The sequence below is a fragment of the Stigmatopora nigra genome, chromosome 8 (genome assembly GCF_051989575.1).
Source record: "Stigmatopora nigra isolate UIUO_SnigA chromosome 8, RoL_Snig_1.1, whole genome shotgun sequence".
Taxonomy (NCBI): Eukaryota; Metazoa; Chordata; class Actinopteri; order Syngnathiformes; family Syngnathidae; genus Stigmatopora; species Stigmatopora nigra.
This window is the reverse complement of record NC_135515.1, coordinates 2,323,040-2,347,767: the sequence shown is the minus strand read 5'-3', so window position 1 is coordinate 2,347,767 and position 24,728 is coordinate 2,323,040. Positions and strand designations below refer to the sequence as shown.

At 38.8% G+C, this 24,728-nt stretch overlaps 1 protein-coding gene across 1 annotated transcript in view; it reads right to left on the bottom strand.

Moving 5' to 3' along the window:
- Nucleotides 1-24,728, bottom strand: part of LOC144200904 (FRAS1-related extracellular matrix protein 2-like) — a 52,621-nt gene that overhangs the window by 22,614 nt on the left and 5,279 nt on the right. The window contains exons 2-5 of the mRNA XM_077723284.1: nucleotides 22,646-22,735; nucleotides 4,940-5,086; nucleotides 1,424-1,654; nucleotides 238-363 (exon numbers count right to left, since the gene is read on the bottom strand). Of these exons, the coding sequence (XP_077579410.1) occupies nucleotides 238-363; nucleotides 1,424-1,654; nucleotides 4,940-5,086; nucleotides 22,646-22,735 (594 nt within the window). The remainder of the gene's footprint in view (nucleotides 1-237; nucleotides 364-1,423; nucleotides 1,655-4,939; nucleotides 5,087-22,645; nucleotides 22,736-24,728) is intronic.

Below are 24,728 nucleotides of genomic sequence, written 5' to 3'. Positions count from 1 at the left end.
TCCACGGATTTCCATTCTGATTGGCTAAAAACTCACCCCGCTTCTTTTCTCCCTATGCCTCAATAACATTGCATTTTAATAAGTACACATACATAAAACTGCTTACCAAATATACATGTAAACCAGCTGAGTTGGATATTTAGCAGTGATGCTTTTTTCCAATGGGAAAATTGCAAAGGAAACAAAAAAATCACAATTCTTTACCCTTTTTATATCAAATCATGGTTTTTTTCTGACCTTGTTGAGTGAAGCAGAGCACCATGAGCTCCTGGCTAACATCCCCGCTCCGCCTGACCGGCACCATCAGCTCGCCAACGTCCTCCTCCACGCTATACGCCGCCGCGGGGATGAAGACGGTGGACTCTGGAGAGGACAAAAAACCAAACATTAGTCAAGTCATTTTACTCCGTATCCATGGCGCATCCCCGAAAAGACGCAACGCAATCAAAACGCATCAAACAAACACGAAACGTTCCTCGATGCCGAATTGCCGTTTGAAGCCCGGCGTACTGATTGGCCACGGGAGAGCGTATATTTCACGGGACAAACCGTTGACTAAAGACACTTATTTGCATAAATTGTTGACAGTCAAACCCGCCTTAACCCCCCTGAGACGTTGCCATCCATATTTATACGGCGCACTTTGCTCCGCCTCGGCGCCGGCGGCGAACAGACGTGTTTACAGAAGCTTCTTTGGCTTGTTGTCGTCGGGGTGGTGCTTCCCTACATTTTACGCTTTGGTAGAGGTTTTGAGTGCTAAGTTAGGCTTTTTAATCCGGCCCGCCGACGTTGTCCAAATATTTTTTCGCCAAGATGGCGCCGTCACGCGGAAGCCATTGGCAGTAGCTCTGTCCACTCTTATTTGTTTTTCGTGTTTTACAGCTCTTCTATCTTTTTTTAAATGACATTTTAATATTTCTTAATACATTCCTTTTCACTTGACTTTGTAGTACTTTATACTTTTTACTTTAATGATGAGTGATGAGTATGTGAATACTTAAGTCCTTTTTTCTGTTTATGTTTCACATGTATTGTTAACGGATGCACTTTTTTATTTGTATCCTATCTTGTGCTGACCCCGCCCATCTGTCAAATTTTTAAAGTCAATGTGGCCCCCGCCCAGGCCGAAAAACTTTACCCACCCCTGATCTAGCTGGATTGGTCGCCAGGCAGTTTTTAATCCAATAATACTTTGTGAGATCTAAAAATATGAAAGCTAAATGATTGACAAAAAGCTAAAACTGATAGATTTGGTTTTACGACCAAACGGGAATCGAACCCAGACCATCAAAATTGGCAGTTTGACGTACGTAAATAAAACAAAAAACAGAAGGATATTAACTGTTTGGTGTATGTAAAAGTCAAAATAAAAAAGAATATATAACTTAGCTAAAACAAGAAATAAATGGAAGCAACCACTGACCATCTCCGGGGTCCACAATCTCCACAACGCTGCTCAACGGCGACTCCAAGACGGCCATGACGGGATCGGACAGCACCACGTGAAAGGTCTCCGACACTTCATAGTGGGCGTCGGGCAGGATGCGGACCTTCCAGGTGGCGACGCTTTGACCCGGGTTGAACTGAACTTGCTTCTGAGCTTTGCCGCGGAAATCTTTGTCCTTGAGCGCCGTTCCGTCCTTGGTGCCGATGCCTTTTAACCGGGGAGGGACACAAACACACATTCTTAATCTCTACTCCTTTGTATGTCGGGGGATTTCAAAGTAAAGTCGATTTGCCGGATTTATTTGTTTTCATATTTACCGTCCTAGCTAAGTTAAGGTACTATTTGCGCATATTCCAAGAAGCTAATCATTGCTGTTGCCAAATACTTTGATGTACAGTAATCCCTCGAATATCACTATATCACGGATTTGTAGTTTTTAGGACAGTAATTTTTTTTCATAAATTCATAAAAATGTAAAAATCCACTGCTTGTTTTTTCATATTTACAATCCTAGCTAAGTTAAGGTACTATTTGTGCATATTCAAAAAAGGGAATCATATCTTTTGCAAATACTTTGATTTACAGTAATCCCTCAAATATCACGGTTTCACTATATCACACATTTTTAGTACAGTAAAAATTATTTTTCATAAATTCATAAAAATGTGAAAATCCACTGTTTATTTTTTTTCATATTTACCATCCTAGCTAAGTTAAATTACCATTTGCGCATATTAAAATAAGCTAATCATTGCAGTTGCAAATATTTTGACATATTTTTAGTTTTTAATACAGTATTTTTTTTCATAAATTCATAAAAAAATGAAAATCCACAGTTTCTTCGCTTGCTACTAAGACTGAGTACTGCATTAAATATTTTTAATTAAATTAATTTTGTTTTAAATAGGGTTGAGTTTTTAAATGAATCAGAAACCAAGTATTAATATTATACTTCATTAAAAAATAGGAAAAAAACGTACAAAATCAGCTTCTGCCAAACATTAAATGTAGTTTTTTGTGTCGCTTTTCAATTGGTGCATTATTTCCATTGGCCCTCCCATTCAAAAGTGATTGGACGCCAAAAGATCAACATGCCGCTCAGTCGTCAACAACGGGTGAGCAAAACTTTATAAAAAGGTGAAATAATTGCAATGGTAGGAGAAGAAGGCACCTGTAAAAATGCAGGCGTTTGTCTTTTTTTGGAAGGGATTTATTCACCTGCTCTTTGAAATAAAAGCCAGGACTTTGATGTGGAAGTAGCGAGGGAGGCGAGGGGAAGAAAGCGCACGAGATGGTCCATCTAAAGCACCCCCCTCGGGGTTAGGAGGCGGGGCCAACTCGGCAAGGAGACGAGATTCATCCGAAAACTCCAGCACGCACTCACGCTCCCTGACTCCCGACGCTAGTAGCATTCCAATGACTCTAAATTCATTTTGTTTCGCAGCAAATTCAGCAAAAAAAGCATTATATTTGTCCCGCACAAGAACCTGGTGTTCACCTTACACAGGAGAGTGGAATCAAGAGTGAAATTTCGTTCAATTTGAGGCTCTAAATGGCACAAAATGATGAAATAACTGAAATATATTCATTCATTTTCTATTCTGCTTATTCTCATGAGGGTCGCGGGGGGTGCTGGAGTCTATCCCAGCCAACTATGGGCGCCCCCCACTAATCACAGGGCAAAACGAGACAAACGACCAATCCTAGCTAGTAGCAATTTTGCGTAAAATTAGCTTAGCGTGCATGTTTTTGGTTTTTTGGGGTGGAAACCGGAGTAGGCTCCAGCACCCCCCCTTACCCTTGTGAGGATAAGAGTTTTTTTTTTTTTTAAAAATGAACGCCAGGAACTCCAAACAACATGAATGTATTTTTTTGGGGGGGAGGTCAAAAGTTTTGGGACACACGGATATTCTACTATAAGATTAGGAATTTAATTTTTGATGGAAAAATAATGACGCAATTTTTTTTTTGACAAATTGTGATGTCACGCTATATTTCTACGCCAAATTTGGTCAGTTAATAGATGGGCCTAAATCTGAAGACAGTTGGAAAAGTACTACATAAATTAAATGATGTGATTATGCCAAGCTGGGATTCATTTTTGTGTCAATAATTGCGCACGCACGCGGTAGCCTCGGCGTGTTTTGCATCGAAAACGCGGCGAGTTCAAAGTGTGATTTCTTTCAATTAATACGCAAACACGCATCCAACAGCAATCCGTGCTACGGATAATCAAAACAATTTGATTTTCCGCCCACGTTTGGCGTTTACACTGTTTTTTTTTTGCTGCCGCAATCGGCAACTCCGCGTCAGGCTTTTTACGTGAAAACAATTCTTTTTTGGTATATTTTCCGCTAAAGTAATTAGCTATTTTTCAATTTCACAGCCTTGAATTGACGCCGTCCCGCCGGGCAGGCAATCTCACGCCCCCCCCATTTAATGACCCGGCTGGTTATTTTAATATTTGGAAAGGCGACCGAGGCTATTTGAACAAAGGTCAGAAAATTTGCATTCCGCTCGTGGAAAGCACGCTTTTTGCGTGTCGTCCGGAGGGAGGGTGACGGCGACTATTTTCGATAATAACCTCAATTTGGAGACGGAAAAATATGGAGTGGGGGCCGCAGTGAACTGAAACAAAATGGAATATATTTGCTGTTTTTGCTTTTTAATTTAGCCTTTTTAAAATACCATATTTTCAGGACTATAAGGTGCAGCACATTTAAAGGCGCACCCTCAATGAATGACATTTTAATTTTTTTTCCATATATAAAGCACACTGGATTATAAGTCTATTTTGGAGAAAATTTAAGACTTTTAGGTGCGTATTATAGTTGTGAAAATACGGTATTTAAAGTTTCGACTTTATTAAAAGTTATGTAGTTAATTAAAAATTAATATATAAATATATCAGGGAATATTATTTTTTTACGTATTTTTTGGACTATAGTACTTTGCATATTTGAGGAGCAATTTTTTATTTGATCAAAAAAATATGTTAAACTAATAATAATGACATAACCTAGCTATATTTCCTTTTTAATGTAACGCAAGATTAAAAAATTAAAAATATGTTTATCATGTTTCCACTTTTTTATGAAAAGTTGTGTAGTTATTTAATTTTTTTATATATATATCAGAGAATATTACATGTATATGTATTTTTCGGACTATAGTACTTCACAATTTTTTATCTTATCAAAAAATATGTTCAACTAATAATAATGACATCACATAGTCACTAAAATAAGTTGCACATAAGTCAAACTATAGAAAAAAGTGCAATTTATATCCCTATAAATTTAAAAGAGAATATGGACAAAATGTAAGTAACCTCAATAAACGACCTCAGTTCTTTAGTATATAATTCTCATTGACATAACGGCTTTGAAAAATAGTTTGGAAAGATCACATAACTCGCTTCTTATCCGCCTTGTTGTTGTTATTGTTGTTTTTTCCCGAACCCGACCAGAGTAAAATTGGAGCTTGACTTACTAACAAAGGAGGTCTCCCCCAGGTACCCTCGACGTTTCAGCACCACCTCCAGGAACTTGAACTCCTCATCCACAACGTAGTGGCTCTTTTCCAACGAAATCCAGGCCCAATTCAGACGGAATTGTTGGTTTCTCAGTTTGTTTCCACCTGCAAAACAAAATGAGAAAAGGTCAATTTGACATTTGTGAATGGGAAGCTCCAATATCCCACTGCAGTGAACGCAGCACGGATTTAACTCTGTTTATCTGTTTGAACGGGGACGAAAAATGTAGTCAAAACCTCCTATTTTTAACATTATAAATTGCCAATAAATATATATGACAAGTGCCATTTTTCCTCCTAATCCAGATATACATTTAATATGATTCTATTTATTGACTTCCTGACTGACATCATCCTTGTGATTAGCAAATCCAAATCTTTGAAGAAGACTAATCCAATGTGAGTCATGGAGGGATGGGAATGTTGTCAAATTGCATTTGAAAGAGGCCCCTTTTTCCTCCATTTTGGCTCTTAATAGCTATTTTCTATGCCCGGTCAGCCATTAGATGAGCGCTATTATGATAAGTCCGCTTCAGTGGGATCCAATTGGTGACCGTTGGGCCTCTCCACTGTCTTGGGAACATACCTCAATTCACCAGTGTGGATTATTTTTGGGTATTTTATGAAAAAACAAAAAAAAATGAAATTTGGCTATAAAAAAATGAAAACTCCATCTAGTGGTACATCTGAGCATTGCAAGTAAACAAATACAGAATTAAAATTTCTTAAGTGCGCTGAAAATTGCATATTTTCAAAATGTGGACCCCAAAAAAACTGTAGTGGGCCGCAATTGGCCCGCAGCCCATAGTTTGAACACCCTGGTCTAAAATCTTGCTGTTAATATTTTTTTCTTCAGTTTGAGATGAACTAAGTAACGTTTTAACTATCAGTGCATTCCCACACTCCTCTACCCCGCCCCCGCCGGATCCTTAACCTTAACCCCCCTGTCCCCTTGTGGATTATGCGCGGGTAGTAGCGCAGAACAACAGTAAAACAGCGACACATTTGATCAGCGAGTCGTGAAGGAAGTCAGACGAGGTCGTGGAAAACTTGACGACTTCCCACACACAAAACTCCTGAAAAACTTTTCACTTCAAGAACTTCACTTTACCGACAATGATATAAACGGGGTCAAAACATTAAATATAAAAGACATTATAGTTTGTTCATTTATATTCCTTATAGACACAAGGGTCGCAGGGGGTGCTGGAGCAAGTGGATGCCCTGAATTGGTTGCCCAAAAGAAGACATTACTTATGGATGACAGTTTTAGCAAAAATTGTTTTACAATATGTGGATTATTTTTGAATTATGAAAATTTTTCTCCGTCAAAATTAGTTTTTGAGAGAAAAAATTAAAGATAATTAGTTTGTTGTTTTTACTGTTGTGACTACATTTACGCAATTAGCAATACGTAGCTAGTTATCTACACATATTTTATCAAAATGTGGATCTAAAGTTAAAAAAAAATGAGAGAAACTTAAGTAAAGTACTTTTTTGTCAAATTAAAAGTTAAGTTTCGTAAAAGTTGTTAAATGAAGCCGTCAGACAAAAAAATATGATTTTGATAACATTAAAAACTTATTTGTGGGCAGCCCCAAAACGTACTTCTAACATTATGATTTTTTATTTCATTTTCTGAACCACTTATCCTCACAAAGGGATGAATGAGGGGTGCTGGAGCCTATCCCAGCAAACTACGAACACCAGGACAATTGTCAAATTGTAATACATTCATAAAAATAGAAAATTGGAGGAACATAGGACATAAATAAACAGCATTTATGGAACTTTTTGAACAAATTCACGAGTACTGACGAAAACAAGATCACTCAAAAAGTAGCACTTGTTTAAAAAAAACTTCTGAGGAAATAAGTTTAATGAGTAGCCGTAAAAAAAAGTTACTTTTAGTCTGGGTTGCCATTTTGCATTCCACGGGAAGCCCCCCGCATTTTTCCCGTCGTTTGAAAAAGGGCACGTCGCCCCCCGAACGTTAATCTTTGGTCGGCGCCGTTTGCATTTTTTAGCGAGATGGGTTAGAAAAGCCCCCCCGACGTGACCCCACCTGCCTGCCGTTGGTACAAATCTTGCCGTATCGCAGCGGGAACAGAAGTTTGGATTTATAACGTATTTGGGAACATTGGCTTCCTCCAAATTGCGCTGTCGGCAAAAAAGGGATTCTTTAAAAAAAAAAGGCACGCAACGGTGCAAAAAAGTCATATTAAATTTATGCAACGTGTTGAAATGAAGGTATGCCGCAGGTGTCAAAGTGGGGAGGCCAAAACTTTATGTTTCATACTAAAATTCAAATAAAAATGATAAAAACGTGTATCAGGAGACCAGTCTTCTTTAAAAAACTAGGAAAATAAGCTAAAATTATGATGAAAATGATAAATATGTATCTCAGAGTTGGGTAAATAGGACCAATCTTCTTTAAAAAAACAACTACATCAAAAAAAGTCAATAAAATCATTTTTTTAAAATGTATTCTAAGCATTTAGCAAAATTTAGAGCAGACAAAAATGTTGTTTTTTGGTTGCATTTTCAATACTTGCCCATTTTACTTGATTTCAGGGGGCCGGACGGACCATTTTAGATATAATATTTACATATATTTTTTTAATAAATTGATTAAAAGAGAACTGGATTAAAAGCCCTGAATATTCAGTTTGTTAGATTTTTTACAATATATTTTTAGATTTTACAAAATTATTTTTGAACTAAAAACAGAAAAAAATGGATAAAAAATGACAATTATTCAGATAGGACCAGACTTCTTTACAAAACAACTAAATCCAAACTATGCCAATAAAATACTTTTTTTTTAAATGTATTCTAAGCATTTAGCAAAATAGAGAGCAGACAAAAATGTTGTTGTTTTTTTGGTTGCAATTTCTAATGCTATTTGATTTCTAGTGCGTTTGTCACTTGTCAAGTTTGCTTGGCTGCTCATTTTAATTACACACTGCATCTCATTGAATACATTTCTTCTTCTTGTTCCTCCTCTAACGAACGGCTTCTACTTTGACACAATTGTTGGTTCCCAAAGGAAATAGAACATGGCGTCATGTCACATAATATAGGTGTTAAAGCCTATTTTTTGCTCAAGGAAAAAAAAAAAACATTGACACTCCTAAAGACTGACGCTTCATAATGAGGAAAAAAATACAGAATATATTAAATGACTTATACTTTTTTTACCAGTATCTTATACGTTTTTTTTTTTAGATAATTTCAAATTGTGTACACCATATAACAATTTTTGTCCAGGACTTTTTAAAATAATTTTTATCCGGGATTTTTAAAAGGATTTTTTGTCTGGGATTTTTTAAAAGATTTTTTGTCTGGGATTTTTTTAAAATAATTTTTGTCAGGGATTTTTAAAGGATTTTTTTGTCTGGGATTTTTAAAGAATTTTTTTGTCCGGGATTTTTTAAAAGAATTTTTGTCTGGGATTTTTTAAAGGATTTTTTTGTGTAGGATATCCCAAAAAATGATCATAACTGATCAATGATTAGATAAGATGGAAAAAAAATGTTTAAAAAATTCGGGAAATTTCACTGTCACATTAGCAAGAGGGTGAGAATACAGACACAGCAAAATGCATTTTAAACAGCAATAAATAAGTCATAAATAGTCTAAAAATTGAATGTTTTGGATGCTCATCAATGGCGGTGAATGGGTTAATGTGACCTCGGTTTTACACCGCCGTTTGCGTATGCGAACGCGAGTCATATTCACTGAGCATGTCGAGGAGAAAAAGAGCTGGGGCTTATAAATATTAAATGAAAGGAAAATGAGTAATTCTGCCAGTAACTGAGGAATGTCAAATTGACAAGCTTTGAAGTTGAAAAAAATGGAAAAAAAACTTTTTAGAGAGGAGAATATATGCAAGATAGAGAACTTATTCGCCTGTTTTGACACGGCTTAACTTGCTTTTTCGCCACTTCTGGCCAGTGGAGGCGGAGTCACTTTATTGATTTGCGGACTTTAAGTATCGGATTGAATGCTTTTTAATGATTTTTTTTACACTAAATTGGTGGTGATGCTTTGAATTTGGCTGCTTAGGCAGAAATATCATTACCTTAGATGAGCCCCAAAATGACTAGAAATTAATCAAAAAAATGGCAGAAATGAACTCAAAATTGGCAAAAATTAACCCAAAATTGACAGAAATTAACCAAAATTGGCACAAATTAACCCAAAATTGGCAGAAAATAACCCCAAATCACCACAAGTTAACGCAAAATTGGCAGAAATTAAACCAAAATCACCACAAATTTACCCAAAATTGACAAAAATTAACCCAAAATTGGCAGAAAATAACCCCAAATCACCACAAGTTAACGCAAAATTGGCAGAAATTAAACCAAAATCACCACAAATTTACCCAAAATTGACAAAAATTAACCCAAAATTGGCAGAAATTAACCACAAATCAACCAAAAATTGTCAGAAATTGAGCTAAAACAAACAAACCTTCCAACATTCAACAGGACGTGATGCAAAAAGTACAGCAACTAAAATCAAAAGCCTCAAAAACACAAAGCAAGAAACTCTAAAATCAACAAACGGCGACAACATACCTCCCTCCCTCCGATTGCTCTCCAAAGTGTTATTGTTTCAAAAGCAAGAAACAATCTTCCAATTTTGGTCCTCACTTAAACGGCACCGATGTGGAATGAATGACCAATCATAGCTGAGCTGCAATTATGGCCCATCACGCCTCCATTTTGATGGAATTTCACAGCGATGGCGGCCAAACACGGACACGGAACGGAGCCTCATTATTTTTCCCGATTTCACGCCTCAGACGAGGCCGTATCGATTTGGCGTCATCTCGGGAGCGGTCGAGAAGGCGGAGACTCGCTAAACTAAACCATCAACACGTTCTCGTCGGCGCCAGACCAACTAGACGAGGGCGCCGGAGTAGCTTTTTTTAATTTCTCGCTTATTACTACCCTCCAAAACACAAGTTTGCAAATATCCCAACAATTTATTTGCCTTTCCTAAACTTGGATTGGTCACCTTTTGAGAAACTTAAAAACAGAAAGCATAATCCGGACTATAAAGCGCAATTAAAAAGACTTGGATTGTCTCAAAAGCTACTTAAATACGGATTAAGATTGGTGAATCGTTATAGGAAATTGTCTTCTGCAAAGCGCCATCTAGTGGATGTCTAACATGATTTTTTTTGGGAGGTAAGTTTAGGGTTTCCTTAACAAACGGGCCAAGAACATTCCCCAACTGAATTGAGCTTTTGCCAATGACAAATGAGGCCAATTTGAGCGCCAGGACGGGGCGACCTTTCCTCACAATCGCCACGTACGGTATTTCCTTGTCCTTGTAAGTCGGTCTCCCGGGACACGCATAAAGGAGGGCCGTCTGAAATAAGAACCTTGGGAATTTTCCTCTTGACTACGCTTGTACTTGGCGCTAAGCTAGCTCCACAAAACAAAGCCAAAAAGAAGAAGAGTATGTCCTGAAAAGGGATTTAATTGCAAAATGAAGGAATACTTTTAAACCTCCAAATGACTTTAAAACGATAGAAAATATTAGATTTTTTTCAAAGCCAAGGGAAAAACAAATGTACTAGATTATTTGTAGTATAAAAAACAGAAAATATTGGTTAAAATATTTTAAAAAGTATTTTTAAAATCTAAAAATAACTTAATAAAACTGAATTGAAACTGATTTAAAATAACTTTCATTTTATTTAACCTTTACAAAGCCAATGGAAAAACAAATGTAATTAAATATTATTTTTCATATTTATTTATTTTAAATTGCATTTTTTAAATCTAAAAAAGGCTTTAAATAACTCAAAATATTACATTTTTTATTGTAAAAACAATAATATATAATAAAATAATATTACATTTTTAAATCTAAAAACGACTTTAAATAACTCAAAATATTTCATTTTTAAAATCTAAAAACGACTTTAAATAACTCAAAATATTACATTTTTAAAATCTAAAAATGACTTTAAATAACTCAAAATATTACATTTTTTAAAATCTAAAACCAACTTGAAATAACACAAAATATTACATTTTTAAAATCTAAAAACGACTTTAAATAACTCAAAATATTACATTTTTTAAATCTAAAAACAACTTTAAATAACACAAAATATTACCTTTTTTTTCATGTAAAAACATCATTTGAATTTTGAATCATTTTTTTAAAACCTCAAATATAGACAACTATTCTCTTTTAAGTCTCTAACCATTATTTGACTTTTACCCTCAATAAGAAACTCTTAAAAAACAAAAATGTCTTTTTTTCCCCTGCGATTGGACACCTGCTATCCCCGGCACTTTGGACACCCCCCAAAAACCGGAGCTCGGGGTGCAAAATAATTGCAAACGCTTTCCTTTCTCATTAGCGGCGAGACAAAGCTCGCCCAGGGCGATTAGGCCACGAAGCTCAATGTCTTCCGACGGGATTATCTCCTCGCAGTCCACCTTAATTGGGGCGCCAAAAGGCTCTGCGCTTTTATTGAGTCAAAACGTGCTTGGCCAAATATAGCCCGGCCTGACGCGGGATTAGCGGCGGTTAGCATTGGATTTGACTGCAATTGGAATTCAGAGTGGCTATGATGACATCCAAAGTACGACATGGGAGAGAATTTATTCCAAGTGCTGCACCTGTTTGAACTGGATAGAATATTTCAGATATTTTATTTTGATAAATGGATTTAAAGAACTGGATTAAAAGCCCTGAATATTCAGTTTTTTATAGATCTAAAACAATATTTATTTTAGATTTTTTTATATATTTATTTTAGATTTTACAATATAATTTTTGAACTAAAAACACAGAAAAAATGATTAAAAAATGACAGTTATTAATGTGAAATGGGGAATATCAGGAAATTTAATATACATCTATATTCTTCATTTTAATTTGATCCTAAAACAAAAAGTCGCCACTCACGGTTTACTTTTTTTAGGACTATATTAGATATAATATTTAGATTTTTTTTGTAAAATTGATTAAAAGAAATGGATTAAAATCCCTGACTATTCAGTTATTTTTAGATCTAAAACAATATTTATTTTAGCTTTTTAAATATATTTTTCGATTTTACAAAATTATTTTAGTACTAAAAACATAAAAAATGGATTAAAAAATGACAATTATAGATTTAAAAAGGGGGACATCAGGAAATTTAACATACATCTATACTCAGGTACTCATGATCGACTTTCTCGGGCCACAAAAAATGATGCGGTAGGCCAGATTTGGCCCGCGAGCCGCCACTTTGACACACGTGGCTTACATCATCGTTTTCAACTATGCAGAGGCAAACCACGTCATCCATGATTTCTATTGCATCCTTTCAACAGTTCTAGGTCAGTGCCAATCTTAATACAAGTGTCAAAAAGGACAGTAGTGACCCCTGAAATGGCATTTCCTTGTGATTGTACAATCACAAAAGAAATTCCCTTCCTGACTCGGTGATGGAAAAAAAGCCAAAAATAACCAACACGCTGCATTTGGACAAGCACGTCAATGGACTTTGAGCTACGTGAATAGAAAAGCAATAACAAGGAGGTCCGAGAGGGAGCTCAGAAAACAAAGCGGCGTAAAGAGGCGGCTGGGTGGGACTCCGACAAGACGCCGGCGGGGGTTGTGGTTATTCCATGACCCCCCCGAACGCACCGTATTTGCTCTCTTGTCAGAGCAAATAATGGCGGACTGTTTGCTGAAAGCCGCCATGCCAAGTCCTTGAATAGAAAAGAGAGCTTCTCAACACCATGCTAATAAGAGCCCCCTTCTCCCATGCAGACTCTCCCCACCCCATCTTTCCCTCCCTTCCAGCCATCTTTGAGTAGAACTACTTTTAAAAAAACATGACTCAAGAAAATGAATGAGTCAAAAAGATTTGGTGAAAGAATTGCTCAAGTAACACTAGATTACGGGTAGCAAAGTGACTTTGGTTGGCGGGTCAGCACAAGATAGGATACATCTAAAAAAGTGCATCCGTTAACAGTACATATGAAATATGAAGAGAAAAATAGGACGAAAGTATTAACATACTCATCACTCATCATTAAAGTAAAAAGTATAAAGTACAAAGTCAAGTAAAAAGGAATGTATTGAATGTATTGGTGGCCCGGACGTTTGGTCGCCCGGACGTTTGGTCGCCCGGACGTTTGGTGGCCCGGACGTTTGGTGGCCCGGACGTTTGGTCGCCCGGACGTTTGGTGGCCCGGACGTTTGGTCGCCCGGACGTTTGGTCGCACCAGACGTTTGGTCGCCCGGACGTTTGGTCGCCCGGACGTTTGGTCGCCCGGATGTTTGGTCGCCCGGACGTTTAGTCGCCCGGACGTTTGGTCGCTCGGACGTTTGCTCGCCCGGACGTTTGGTCACCCAGACGTTTGACAACATGACAGTGTGTACTGTTGAAATCAGCTCTCAAAATTATATTTATGTGAGAATAATTAATATCTAAAGATCTACTGTTGAAACTAGCTCTCAAAATTATATTCACCCTGGCGATCAAACATCCGGGCGACCAAACGTCCGGTCGCTAACTTCCATGAGCAAAAGCATTTTCAAGTGCTTAAAAGATTGGCGTCAACAAATACGTGTCCGATAAGCGACATGAGTTTATAAAATGTGCTTTTGGAAGCTATTCGAGACGTTTGCAACATGCAAGCGAATACCTAAATACTTAATAAAGGCTCAAACGAGGACAATGGTGGAAAGAACGATGGAAAAGTGCCGGCTGGAATTATTTTTTTTTTAGACATTTTCTTTTTTTTTTTATAGGGGAGAACAAAAGCTTGCTTTGGAAGCGTGGCCGTTTTTGAAGAATGATTGCATGGCGGCTTTATCTGTGAAATTGAAACCCGTACGCCTTTGAAGGTACGAGTGCAAATGGAATGGAGGCCCCGCCCCCCCACGAAGAGCGCGCAAACCCATGGCCGATCACCATTAATGTCTTCATTTAAATGAAAAACAAAGGCTTTACATTTTTTTAAGTTTAGAAAAAGTGAAATTATTTTTTGGGGGAAATCTAAACAAAAAAAAAAGACAAATTCGGAACCCAAAAATATCTTTAAAAATTGTTAATACGATTGGAGAATTTTGACCCATTTTCCCTATAATATTTCAATGTAAATAAATAAAAATAGAGTATTTAATTGACATATTAGTTTTTTTAGTGGCATGGCCATTTAAGCCATGTCAATTGCTCCGTTTTGCTCACATTAAGCCAACAATTTTCTTAACAAAAATGACTTTTTTGGCCTTTTAATGACCTCTTGGCGGGCTAATTTTTAACTCTCGACACCGGGATGCCGTCCGGATAAGGCCAGACGCGCTTGGCTTCTTTTCATGAATGAACTCTGCACCTTTTTCCCCTTTGCGTTTACTTAATAGTTGACTATATTGTTTGTCTATGTGTAACTTTTTCTACTGTGACAATTTCAAAATAAAAGACAGCACACAGTCAGTCTGTAAATAGTTTTCGGGGAGATTTGCCATTTTTAGTCACTTTGTATCCTGAGACCATTTATTTTCACTTAGGAATTTCGTCGGCACGGTGGAAAAGTGGTTACCATGAGCGCCTCACAGTTTTAAGATCGAGGGTTCAATCCCAAGTGATAGTTTTGCCTGTGTCGGATTTCACCGGGTACTCTGGTTTCCTCCAACATTCCCAAAACATAAATACTAAGTCAAAATAATATGCTAAATTGTCCTTAGCTAAGAGAGATTGGTTGTTTGTCTCATTGTGCGCTGTGATTGGCTGGCCACCAATTCAAGGTGTCCTCTTATTTAACCGGGCTAGGCTCCGGCACCCCCACCACCCTTGTGAGAATAAAGCACTTCGGAAAATGATAAAAAGTCAAGTCAGGAAAAAAAAAAACAACGGAAAATGACCTAATAAAATGAGATTTGTTTTCTTGTTTGCCTTGGCCCCGCCCCCAAAACCAAAAACGACTCGATAAGCTGAACATGGGGTGCCGAAGCGGCAGAGCGGCTTGAAAGCAGACTTTCCGGGTGACCTTTGGCTTCCACAACAAGCCAGTTATGATTCACGGCGGCTTCCCTTTTACTCCGACGCTGTTCCTCATCTCGCCGTTTTTAGTGGCGTATTTTTAGCCGAGCGGGGCCGCCTTTTTACCCGACAGGTAATGAAAGACGTGCGTGCGGGCGGGCGGGCGAGGCATCAAACGCGTCGGGATGAGGACGCCGATCCCCGCGGGCTGTCTGATCCTACGTCGGCACGTCGGAGGTGACGGGAAAAAATAAAATATAATAAAGCGCAAGTCGTGGAACGCCTTTATCTTTCATTCCTGTTGAGAGCTTTGGCGAGGGAGGCAGGAAGTGGGTGGTCTGCGGCGAGATTTTATCGACCCCCTTCGTTGGCGAGGAGTAGCCCGTAGCGGTGAGGATGCTTTGCTTCCTGCGGCGCCATCTATACTTTGCCTTACGCCAAGGGTATCAGGCTCACGTTGGTTCGTGGGCTGCTTTAACGTCAACTTGATTTCACGTGGGCCATTTTAAATATATTTACATTTTTTAATGTAAATGGGTTAAAAGAAGTGGATTAAAATCCCTGAATATTCAGTTTTTTATAGATCTAAAACAATGTTTATTTTAGCTTTTTTTAAAATATATTTTTAGATTTTCCAAAATAATTTTTGAACTAAAAACAGAAAAAAATGATTAAAAAAAATGACAATTATTGATTTAAAAGGGGGAAATGAGGAAATGTAATATACATCTATACTTTTCATTTTAATTTGATTCTAAAACAGAAAGTCGGCACTCATGATTTACTTTTCCGGGTCACACGAAATGACGCGGCGGGCCAGATTTGGCCCCCGGGCCGCCACTTTGACACCATTCGCCATACACGATGCCTGAATCCCACGTGGTTACAGAGTGGAAGGAGCCAATCAGAGGGAAGCGCCGCTTGACATGGGTTAAGCTACTCCGCATGGTGGCTGTACTTAGCTGGGATGGTCTCCAGCACCCCAGCGAACCTTGAGAGGATGTGCGGTACAGATTTTATTTTTCTGGTTTTGGGGATCGACTGTATTTTCTCACATATAAGCCATATGCGTATTTGTAACAAAGCGACTAACTCCACAAAAGAGAAACGCCTTCAAATGAGATCTCGGCGAAGACGGCGAAGACGCGCTCTGATTCCTCGCCGCTTTTTTTTTCTGTGGGAAATGGCAGTCCTCGCCGAGACGCTAATTAATATTCCCTTAGGAGGTGTGATATTTTTTTTGTTGTTGTCAAAGACGAGAAGTCGGAACGAGCTGTACAAATGAACAAATGAACATCGCCATGCGCAAAATCCTCCGAGACGTTCCGATGACGACTTGGCGTCTTTGGAGGCCGGACGTCGGCATGCTAACGAGGCCGCCGCTGCCTTCCTTAACACAAGTATATGATTAAAAGAGCAGATGATCAAATGTCACATTGAAGTCATTGGCTGGAATCTAACGCCGCAAATTTTAGATTTTTTTTTTTTACAAGATAGGATACATATAAAAAAGTGCATCCGTTAACAGTACATATGAAACATAAACTGGAAAAAAGGACTAAAGTATTAACATACTCATCACTTATCATTAAAGTAAAAAGTATAAAGTACAATGTCAAGTAAAAAGGAATGTATTAAGAAATATTAAAATGTAATTTAAAAAAGATAGAAGGGCTGTAAAAAACGAAAAACAAATAAGAGTGGACAGAGCTACTGCCACTGGGCCGAATTAATGTGGCCCGCGGGCCGTAGTTTGTCCAAGTCTGGCCAACAGGAGTGCAAAATCCTAAAAGCAAAGCCCACCCACAAGTCTTCCTATCCCCCCCTGTTTGAGTTTTTCTGGCAATGCAAAGGAATTTTCTTCTCCCGAAGTGGGCGGGGCTATAGAGGAACTTCCGTTCCGCACTGGCGAACGTCCCCGGGCTCGTCATCCGGGGAACGAGCCCGGGCTTGAATGCCCGCTTTGGCCAGGAAGGATGAGCCGGTCTGAGAATGGTTTGGGGGGTGGGGGCAGATTATGGGCCTTCTGTTTTCTTTCTTTAAATGACATTTTAATATTTTTTAAATACATTCCTCTTTACTATACTTTGTACTTTCTACTTTTCACTTTAATGATGAGTGATGAGTATGTTAATACTTGCGTCCTTTTATTCTGTTTAGATTTCATATGTACTGTTAACGGATGCACTTTTTTATATGTATCGTATCTTGTGCTGACCCCGCCCATCTGTCACATTTTTAAAATCAATGTGGCCCCCGCCCGGGCCCAAAAGTTTGCCCACCCCTGATCTAGCTGAATTAGTCGCCAGGCAGTTTTTTAATCCAATAATACTTAATGAAATGTAAAAATTAGAAAGCTAAATGACTAACAATAAGCAAAAAACTGATTATTTGGTTTTATAACAAAGCAGGAATCGAACCCAGACCACCACAACACCAGCTCATAGGTTAATCCATGATATAAATCCAAAAAGTCAAACGCCACGTACGATAATTGACGACGGTAGTTGAACTCTGTACGCCTAATTGCCCCGTTGGACTTTTTTGCCGAATATAAAAGACGTAACCTTTCTTTTAAAAGATCGTAAGTCACTTTAATGGCGGCGCTTCTTCTTTGGCAGCCATGAAAAACCACACCAGGGGAAAGCGCTACTCGAGTAGTACTTGTAAAAAACATATTCTTCGACGGCAGGTTGTATAAAACAAACGAACGCGAATGGTCGGGGAAAAAAGCCGACGTAAAAAGAACGGACGTCCGCCATAACGTGAAATTGAAACGTATAATAGAGTCGGAATAAAAATACTTCATGGTTGATTGTGCCGTAAAAAAAAAAAGGGCGGCTCGCTTATTTACCCGACGTGCTTCTTTGGCGTCGGGGCTCGTAAATTGAGGCGCGGGATTTGTCTTTATCTGGGCCCGATGACGGCCGGCGTCCGTTCGTTTTTCACGGCGAGACGGCCGGCCGCGTTCTCGGTGGCGCCGTAAAAATGAATGAGCTGACGAGCCGCAACCGGCTTCTTCTTTAATAAAAGGCACTCGTATGATAAATGAGCTTTTGCCTGCCAGGTGTGTGGAAATCGTTGGAAAATCGCAGATATCTGCTCTTTTTACACCACGTTAACTATAATTAGGAGGCGGGATTTAAACCAGTTTAAACCAGATTTAAACGTGTCGATTTTTAAAACAGAGTTGGAGATGGGTTCGAAATAAGTGGGTTGTCTATCCTAAAAATATATATTATATATATATAGGGCGACACGGTGGTTGAGTGGACGATTTGTTAGCGACTCGCAGTTCTGGGATCGAGGGTTCAATGCCGACTAGGTCTTTATTGGCTTTCTGAGTGTTTTTTTTCGGGTACTCTGGTACTCTAATTTGGTGTGTAATTTTAATTTAATTTAAAAAAATTTAAATTTAATTTTTTAAATTTTGCTTAGAAATGATTGGTTGGAAATGATAGTCAAGCTGGGATAGACTCCAGCACCCCTTGTGACCTTTGTGAGGATAATTAATAGATTTTTATGCCATTTCGAGAGAACTACCTGTTCACTTAGAGTAGCAATGTGCAAACTACGGCCTGCGGGCCACATCTGGCCCCGAGGCGTTCTAATCTGGCCCACCGACGTTGTCCAAATAATGTATTTTTTTTGTTATTATTGTACATTCCTTTATACTTGACTTTGTACTTTATACTTTTTACTTTAATGATGAGTGATGAGTATGTTAATACTTAATCGTCCTTTTTTTCTGTTTATGTTTCATATGTACTGTTAACGGATGCACTTTTTTATGTGTATCCTATCTTGTGCTGACCCGGCCCATCTGTCACATTTTTAAAGTCAATATGGCCCCCGCCCTGGCCCAAAAGTTTGCCCACCCCTTAGGATAAGCAGTTGGGAAAACGAAGGAATTCCTGTATTTATAAACTCGCTTGACTTACTGGGACTAACTGGTGTACTCCAGCACCCCATGACCCAAACGAAGGTAATCACTAATACAAAAACAAAGCAAGCTAGAGCTTGAGACCTCCCAGGGAGCTTAAAAATAGTTCAATTTAGCGACCGATCTCTCTGTCCTCGCAAATTAACGAGTTAGTAATCCTTTCTTTCGTTTAAAGTGAAGCAGCGGTCACTCAGAGGCTCAAAAACGTATAATCATCCGCCGGTTGTTTTCCGAGCAAAGTGGTAAAATAAAACCATTTTTATCCGCCGGTCTAATTCCTATCATCGGCGCCAAGGACGGACGGACGAATGTCAGATAAGGAGACGATTTGATGAATAATAGCGGCGTACCGGAAAAAAAAACACAAAGAAAAGTGCCAGAAAGTCTCGGAGGGTTGACGCCAATACATGTAAATTCCAGCCCACCCATAATGCCGCTGTGCTCCGGCACGCTAAGCGGAGGAAGATAATCCCCCCCGGAGCCTGAGGAAGAAGGGGGTTGTGGCGAGGGGGGTCGGACGAGAGGGGCTTTAAGTGTGCCGTAAGGTGTTACAAGAATTTGCGTCCAGATCAAATTTGCACAGCAGGAGTTCCATTTTTTTCATTGTTTTTATGGAAGGGTGGAAATGTGGTTAAAAAGTAGTATTTGCAAAATGCTAAATCAGTTTTTTAACTCATATTTAGTGAATAGGGTGACAGATTTATTCCTTTATACTCTGGACTATTTTAGATATAATATTTAGATTTTTTTAATATAAATGGATTAAAAGAAGTGGATTAAAAGCCCTGAATATTCAGTTTTTTTATAGATCTAAAACATTTTTTATTTTAGCTTTTTTATGTATATTTTTAGATTTTACAAAATGGTTTTTGAACTAAAAACACAGAAAAATGATTAAAAAATGACAATTATTAATTTAAAAGTGGAAAAATCAGGAAATTTGATATAAATCTATACTATTCATTTGAATTTGATCCTAAAACAGAAAGTCGGCACTCATAATTGACATTCCCGGGCCGCAAAAAATGATGCGACGGGCCAAATTTGGCCCCCGGGCCGCCACTTTGACACATGCTTAATACTCTCATGCATACCTGTCTATCAAAAACTCAAAAAATCAAATAAAAACTAAAAACTAGCGCACTAAATGACCCCCTCCACCCCATACAAAGGGCTGCCAAAATGTACTAAAAAAACAAAAATGACAGAATTTGCTCTTTTAAAATGACACAACCCCGCCCCCCCCCTTTGAGGGCCCACATTGGGTTTATTTAGTCAAAAGGGAAACTTCAAAGTGCCTTTTTTTAATAACAGGGGATTATTTGAATGCCAACACCATCTCATGTGAGCCCAAAACATTTGATTATGAACCCAAAAAGTGGACTTCTGATGGCTATAGAGGTCCAATTCATTTTGTATGGGAGGGTCGGATGAACAAACGTTTTTTATTTTTACGTACGTAGCAATTAGCTAGCGCGACACACGCTTGGTTACAGCCGTGACATAAAAAGGCATTTGGCTCGGAGATATATTGCCGAGGGGAGTGCGCGCGGGGGTGTCGGGAAAGCGACAGAAATACTGGAGGCAGCCACCCAGCAAAAGTAAATCTTATTAAGGGGAAAGAAAAAAAAAAAAGGTTTTCTTGACGGCCTCATAAGCCGCAGCGGAGTCAGCGTTAACGTCCGAGTGGACGGCTGAAACCGGAGGGACGACTTATCTGCGGCCAATAAAGCTGATTGGGACGCTTTGAGCAAAGTCATCTTGGAAGTGGTCACAAAATAACTTGCTTTTTCGAGCTTTATTGTGCCCAAAGCGGACAGAAAATAAGGTCTTTTTATATAAAAAGAAAAAGAAAGGAAATAATGGAAACTGGAGTCGGAATAGCGGAAAACTGAGTTCATACTACAGAAATGTATCCTTATGTGATGATGGTTAATAAATAATGATTTGAAAAGAAATAGTGCAGCAACCCATCTAGATGTGTAAAAAATAAAGATGGCTAATAACTATTTTAACCTATTTTTATTCATTTTAATGGTATAAAATTAGCTTTTACTATCATAGTATTTATTTGAAATGATATATAAATATACATATATTTTTATGATTTGAAAAGCCATCTAGACGAGCAATAAATATTACTAAAACAATTAGTAACTATTTTACCCTATTTTTATTTATTTTAGTTGAATAAAATAAGCTTTTACTATCATTGTATACATTTGAAATGATACATTAAATATACAATCACGATTACAAACAGAAAAAAGTGCTAAAGTTATTTTAAATGATGTAAAGTGACTTTAAAAATCTATGTATATATTATGTATATATTATGTATATATATTAGTGGTTTGCTACAAACATTAATCGGAATTCTACCATTAAAAGTACTTTTTAATATATTAACGCTTCTTAAAACTCGAGATTCAAAAGGCTTGTTATCTATGGGGGGCGGAAATGAGGGGCTTTGTGATGGGGGGCCCGGTTTTTAGGGTGTAAAAGGGGGCGTGGCTAGTCCAAAGGACAATTGCGTGATGACGAGAAGGGAAATCATTGTGTCTCAGGGTTAAAATAGCACGCAAGCCCCACCCCACAGGGGGTCCACGCTTTAGAAAGAGGGGCACTCAAAAACCTAAGGGGGGGGCCCGTTGACACTCATTGCACCTTGGCCCCGTACAGATTAGTTCCGCCCCTGATCGCAAATATACTTTACGCTTTCCTATTTTTCCCTCTGGACAAAATTGTGTCAAATTGGGGGGGTGCATTTTGGGGGGTTTCCAACTCCGAGAGAGGCAGCCAAGCAAACGTGACGAGGGCACAATTCAATCTTGAATTCTGTCCAACTTTGTTCAAAACGGGCCCCCATTTGGGGGGGATACATGGGAACCGGGGGGCCCGCATTGGAGCCGGTCCAACGGAGGACACGGCGCTTCCGCTAATCACCGCCATCCCCCTAGTTCTTCTTCTTTTTTGGCTAATTGTTGGCTCAATTCATGCAAACGGGGATGTCGATGCCGAAGGTTATTAAAAATGGATGTTATAGCGGACTGATGCTTATTTCCCCGCGCTACCGTACTGAGCGGGGAAGATAACTTAATGTAAAGCCCCTCCCCCTCGCGCTTGGCCCACGTTTGCGCTTAATTAAAAAACATGATGAAGCGTAGCTTTACACCTGCGCGAGGACGGGCTCGGTTACGTTTTAATCTGGCGGCGACGGCGGTGGCGGACACAAGTCGAGCGAGTGCTAATGTCACGCCGGGAGGAGACCGATACGTCAATTGGCGTTTTGTCATTTGATTGTTTTTGGACTTAGGAGGCGGTACTTGGGGCTACAATTTATCCGCCTCCCAATTTGCATGTTTTTAGTCAGGCGGATTCCAATTTCCATATTGTATTTTTTCATTTGAATATTGTTTTTTTCAGGTATTTTATTAAGCGTACGAGTCAGTGATTGACAACGGCGTATTTTGAGGTAAAAGTGCTGAAGTATTGAAGCAATTTGTAGTACTTTTAAAAACACTACCGTTCCGATGGTTGGTCGCCCGGACAGTAAATTGTCATGTTGTCAAACGTCTGGGCGACCAAATGTCCGGGCGACCAAACGTCAGGGCGACCAAACGTCCGGCGAGAACACAAAAACACGTACGTCAACATTTGCCTACTTTTTCTATATTTCCGACATATGGAAAAAAATCAGACTTACCGCTGTCTTCGATGGAAAAATGGAAGATGTCATTGACGGCGTTGCTGCCCTGGTTCAGCACGTAACAAATTTTCATGTCGTCGATGTCCGCTGGAAAAAAGCAAAGAGACGCTTGTAAGACTATCAATCACTTTTTGTTTCAGCTCTTGAAGTCTAATGAAATGCTAAACGTGCAAAGAATAAAGACGGGCGGGCTAACATGGCAGCAAAGAAAAGTGCTTCACTTGCAAAATACCGGCATGATAAACAGCATATCCCGCTACTCAAAAATCTTCTATTTATTCCAGGCTTTCATTTCCAATTGCACTCCTAAAATATCAATTAATAAGCAATTGAATCTAAAAAAAAAATGTATTTCAAATTGTCAGATTGTACTTCCTTACTATATCCTTCTATTAGTCATTTTGTCCAAATTGTTATTTATTATTCAATTCTCCATTTATTAATTAAACTCTAGTTGAGAGCTGTTTTCAACAGTCACCATTTGACTGGCGACCAAATGTCCGGGCCACCAAACGTCTGGCGACCAAACGTCCGGGCCACCAAACGTCCGGGCGACCAAACGTTCGGGCGACCAAACGTCCGGGCCACCAAACGTCCGGGCCACCAAACGTCCGGGCCACCAAACGTCCGGGGGACCAAACGTCTGGGCCACCAAACGTCCGGGCGACCAAAAGTCAGGACGACCAAATGTCTGAGCGACTAAAAGTCCGGGTGACCAAACGTCTGGGCGACCAAACGTCCAGGCGACCAAACGTCCAGGCGACCAAACATCCGGACCACCAAACGTCCGTCCAGGCACCGATTCGCTATCTACTTTTTAAAAAAAAGTGACGTGAAAAGAGCCGTTGGCACACTCGACCTTTAAATCCTATCAAAAATAGATTACTCTCTCCATTTTGGCTCGACTCTCAGTGTCCCCATCAGAGGTTGACACGTGGTCGCCGCCTTTAATATTTGATGGCCGAGCTTTACAAAAGATCGATGCTTAGAAACTCGTCTTTGCGTTTAAAAAAAAAACCAAAAAACCTGACAGCAACACGGTATCTTTATTTAGTGTTTGCGTCTGTGTACTCGTGAAATATTGAAAAGGCCTCGCTGGGAAGAACAAAAGGCGGCGTTTGCAAAAAATTGGGCGGCACGACCTCCCAAACGTTCGCCGATTATTTACGGTGACGGCTTGCGATGTTGCCGTCTGCCGGCGCGGAAATTCGTCTCCGGCGTGGCAGCACACAAATCACCTTGGCTGCTTTCTCCGTAAGTGTCATCCATTAAGCTCTCTTTGAAATTCTCCTGCGCAATGGGCCAACGCAAACGCCCCAGGCGCCGAGCTGGCATATTTCATGGCTTCTAATGGGCTGGCTTCTTGGGGGACCAAAAAAACAAAATAACAAAATCTTCTGCAACTGGAAAAAGGGGGTCCGTTGTCAAATGGGTTTATTTTGTTTCAATCTGGCCGGGTCAAAATGGATCGGACGTCAATGGCATTTAGGAGGTACTTGGATGCCATTAACGGCGTTTTGGATTGGATAACTTTATTCATCCTGTATTTGGAAAATGTTGTTGACACAGTAGCAAGAGGGTGAGAATACAGACACAGCAAAAGACATTTTAGACATAAATAAGTAGGTTAATAAATAAAAACATGAATACATATATAAATAAGCGTGTTGCTGAAATATATATATGTATTAGTATAAGTGTAAGTATATGTATAAGTGTGTGTATAAGTATATGTATGTCTATGTATAAGTATAAGTGTATGTATAAGTATATGTATGTCTATGTTTATGTATAGGTATAAGTATAAGTATATGTATAAGTATATGTATAAGTATATGTGTAAGTATATGTGTAAGTATATGTGTAAGTATATGTGTAAGTATATGTGTAAGTATATATGTAAGTATATGTGTAAGTATATATGTAAGTATATGTGTAAGTATATGTGTAAGTATATGTGTAAGTATATGTGTAAGTATATGTGTAAGTATATGTGTAAGTATTTGTTTAAGTGTATAAGTATAAGTGTGTCTATGTATTTGTATATGTCTATATACATACACAGATGTACATGCATGTA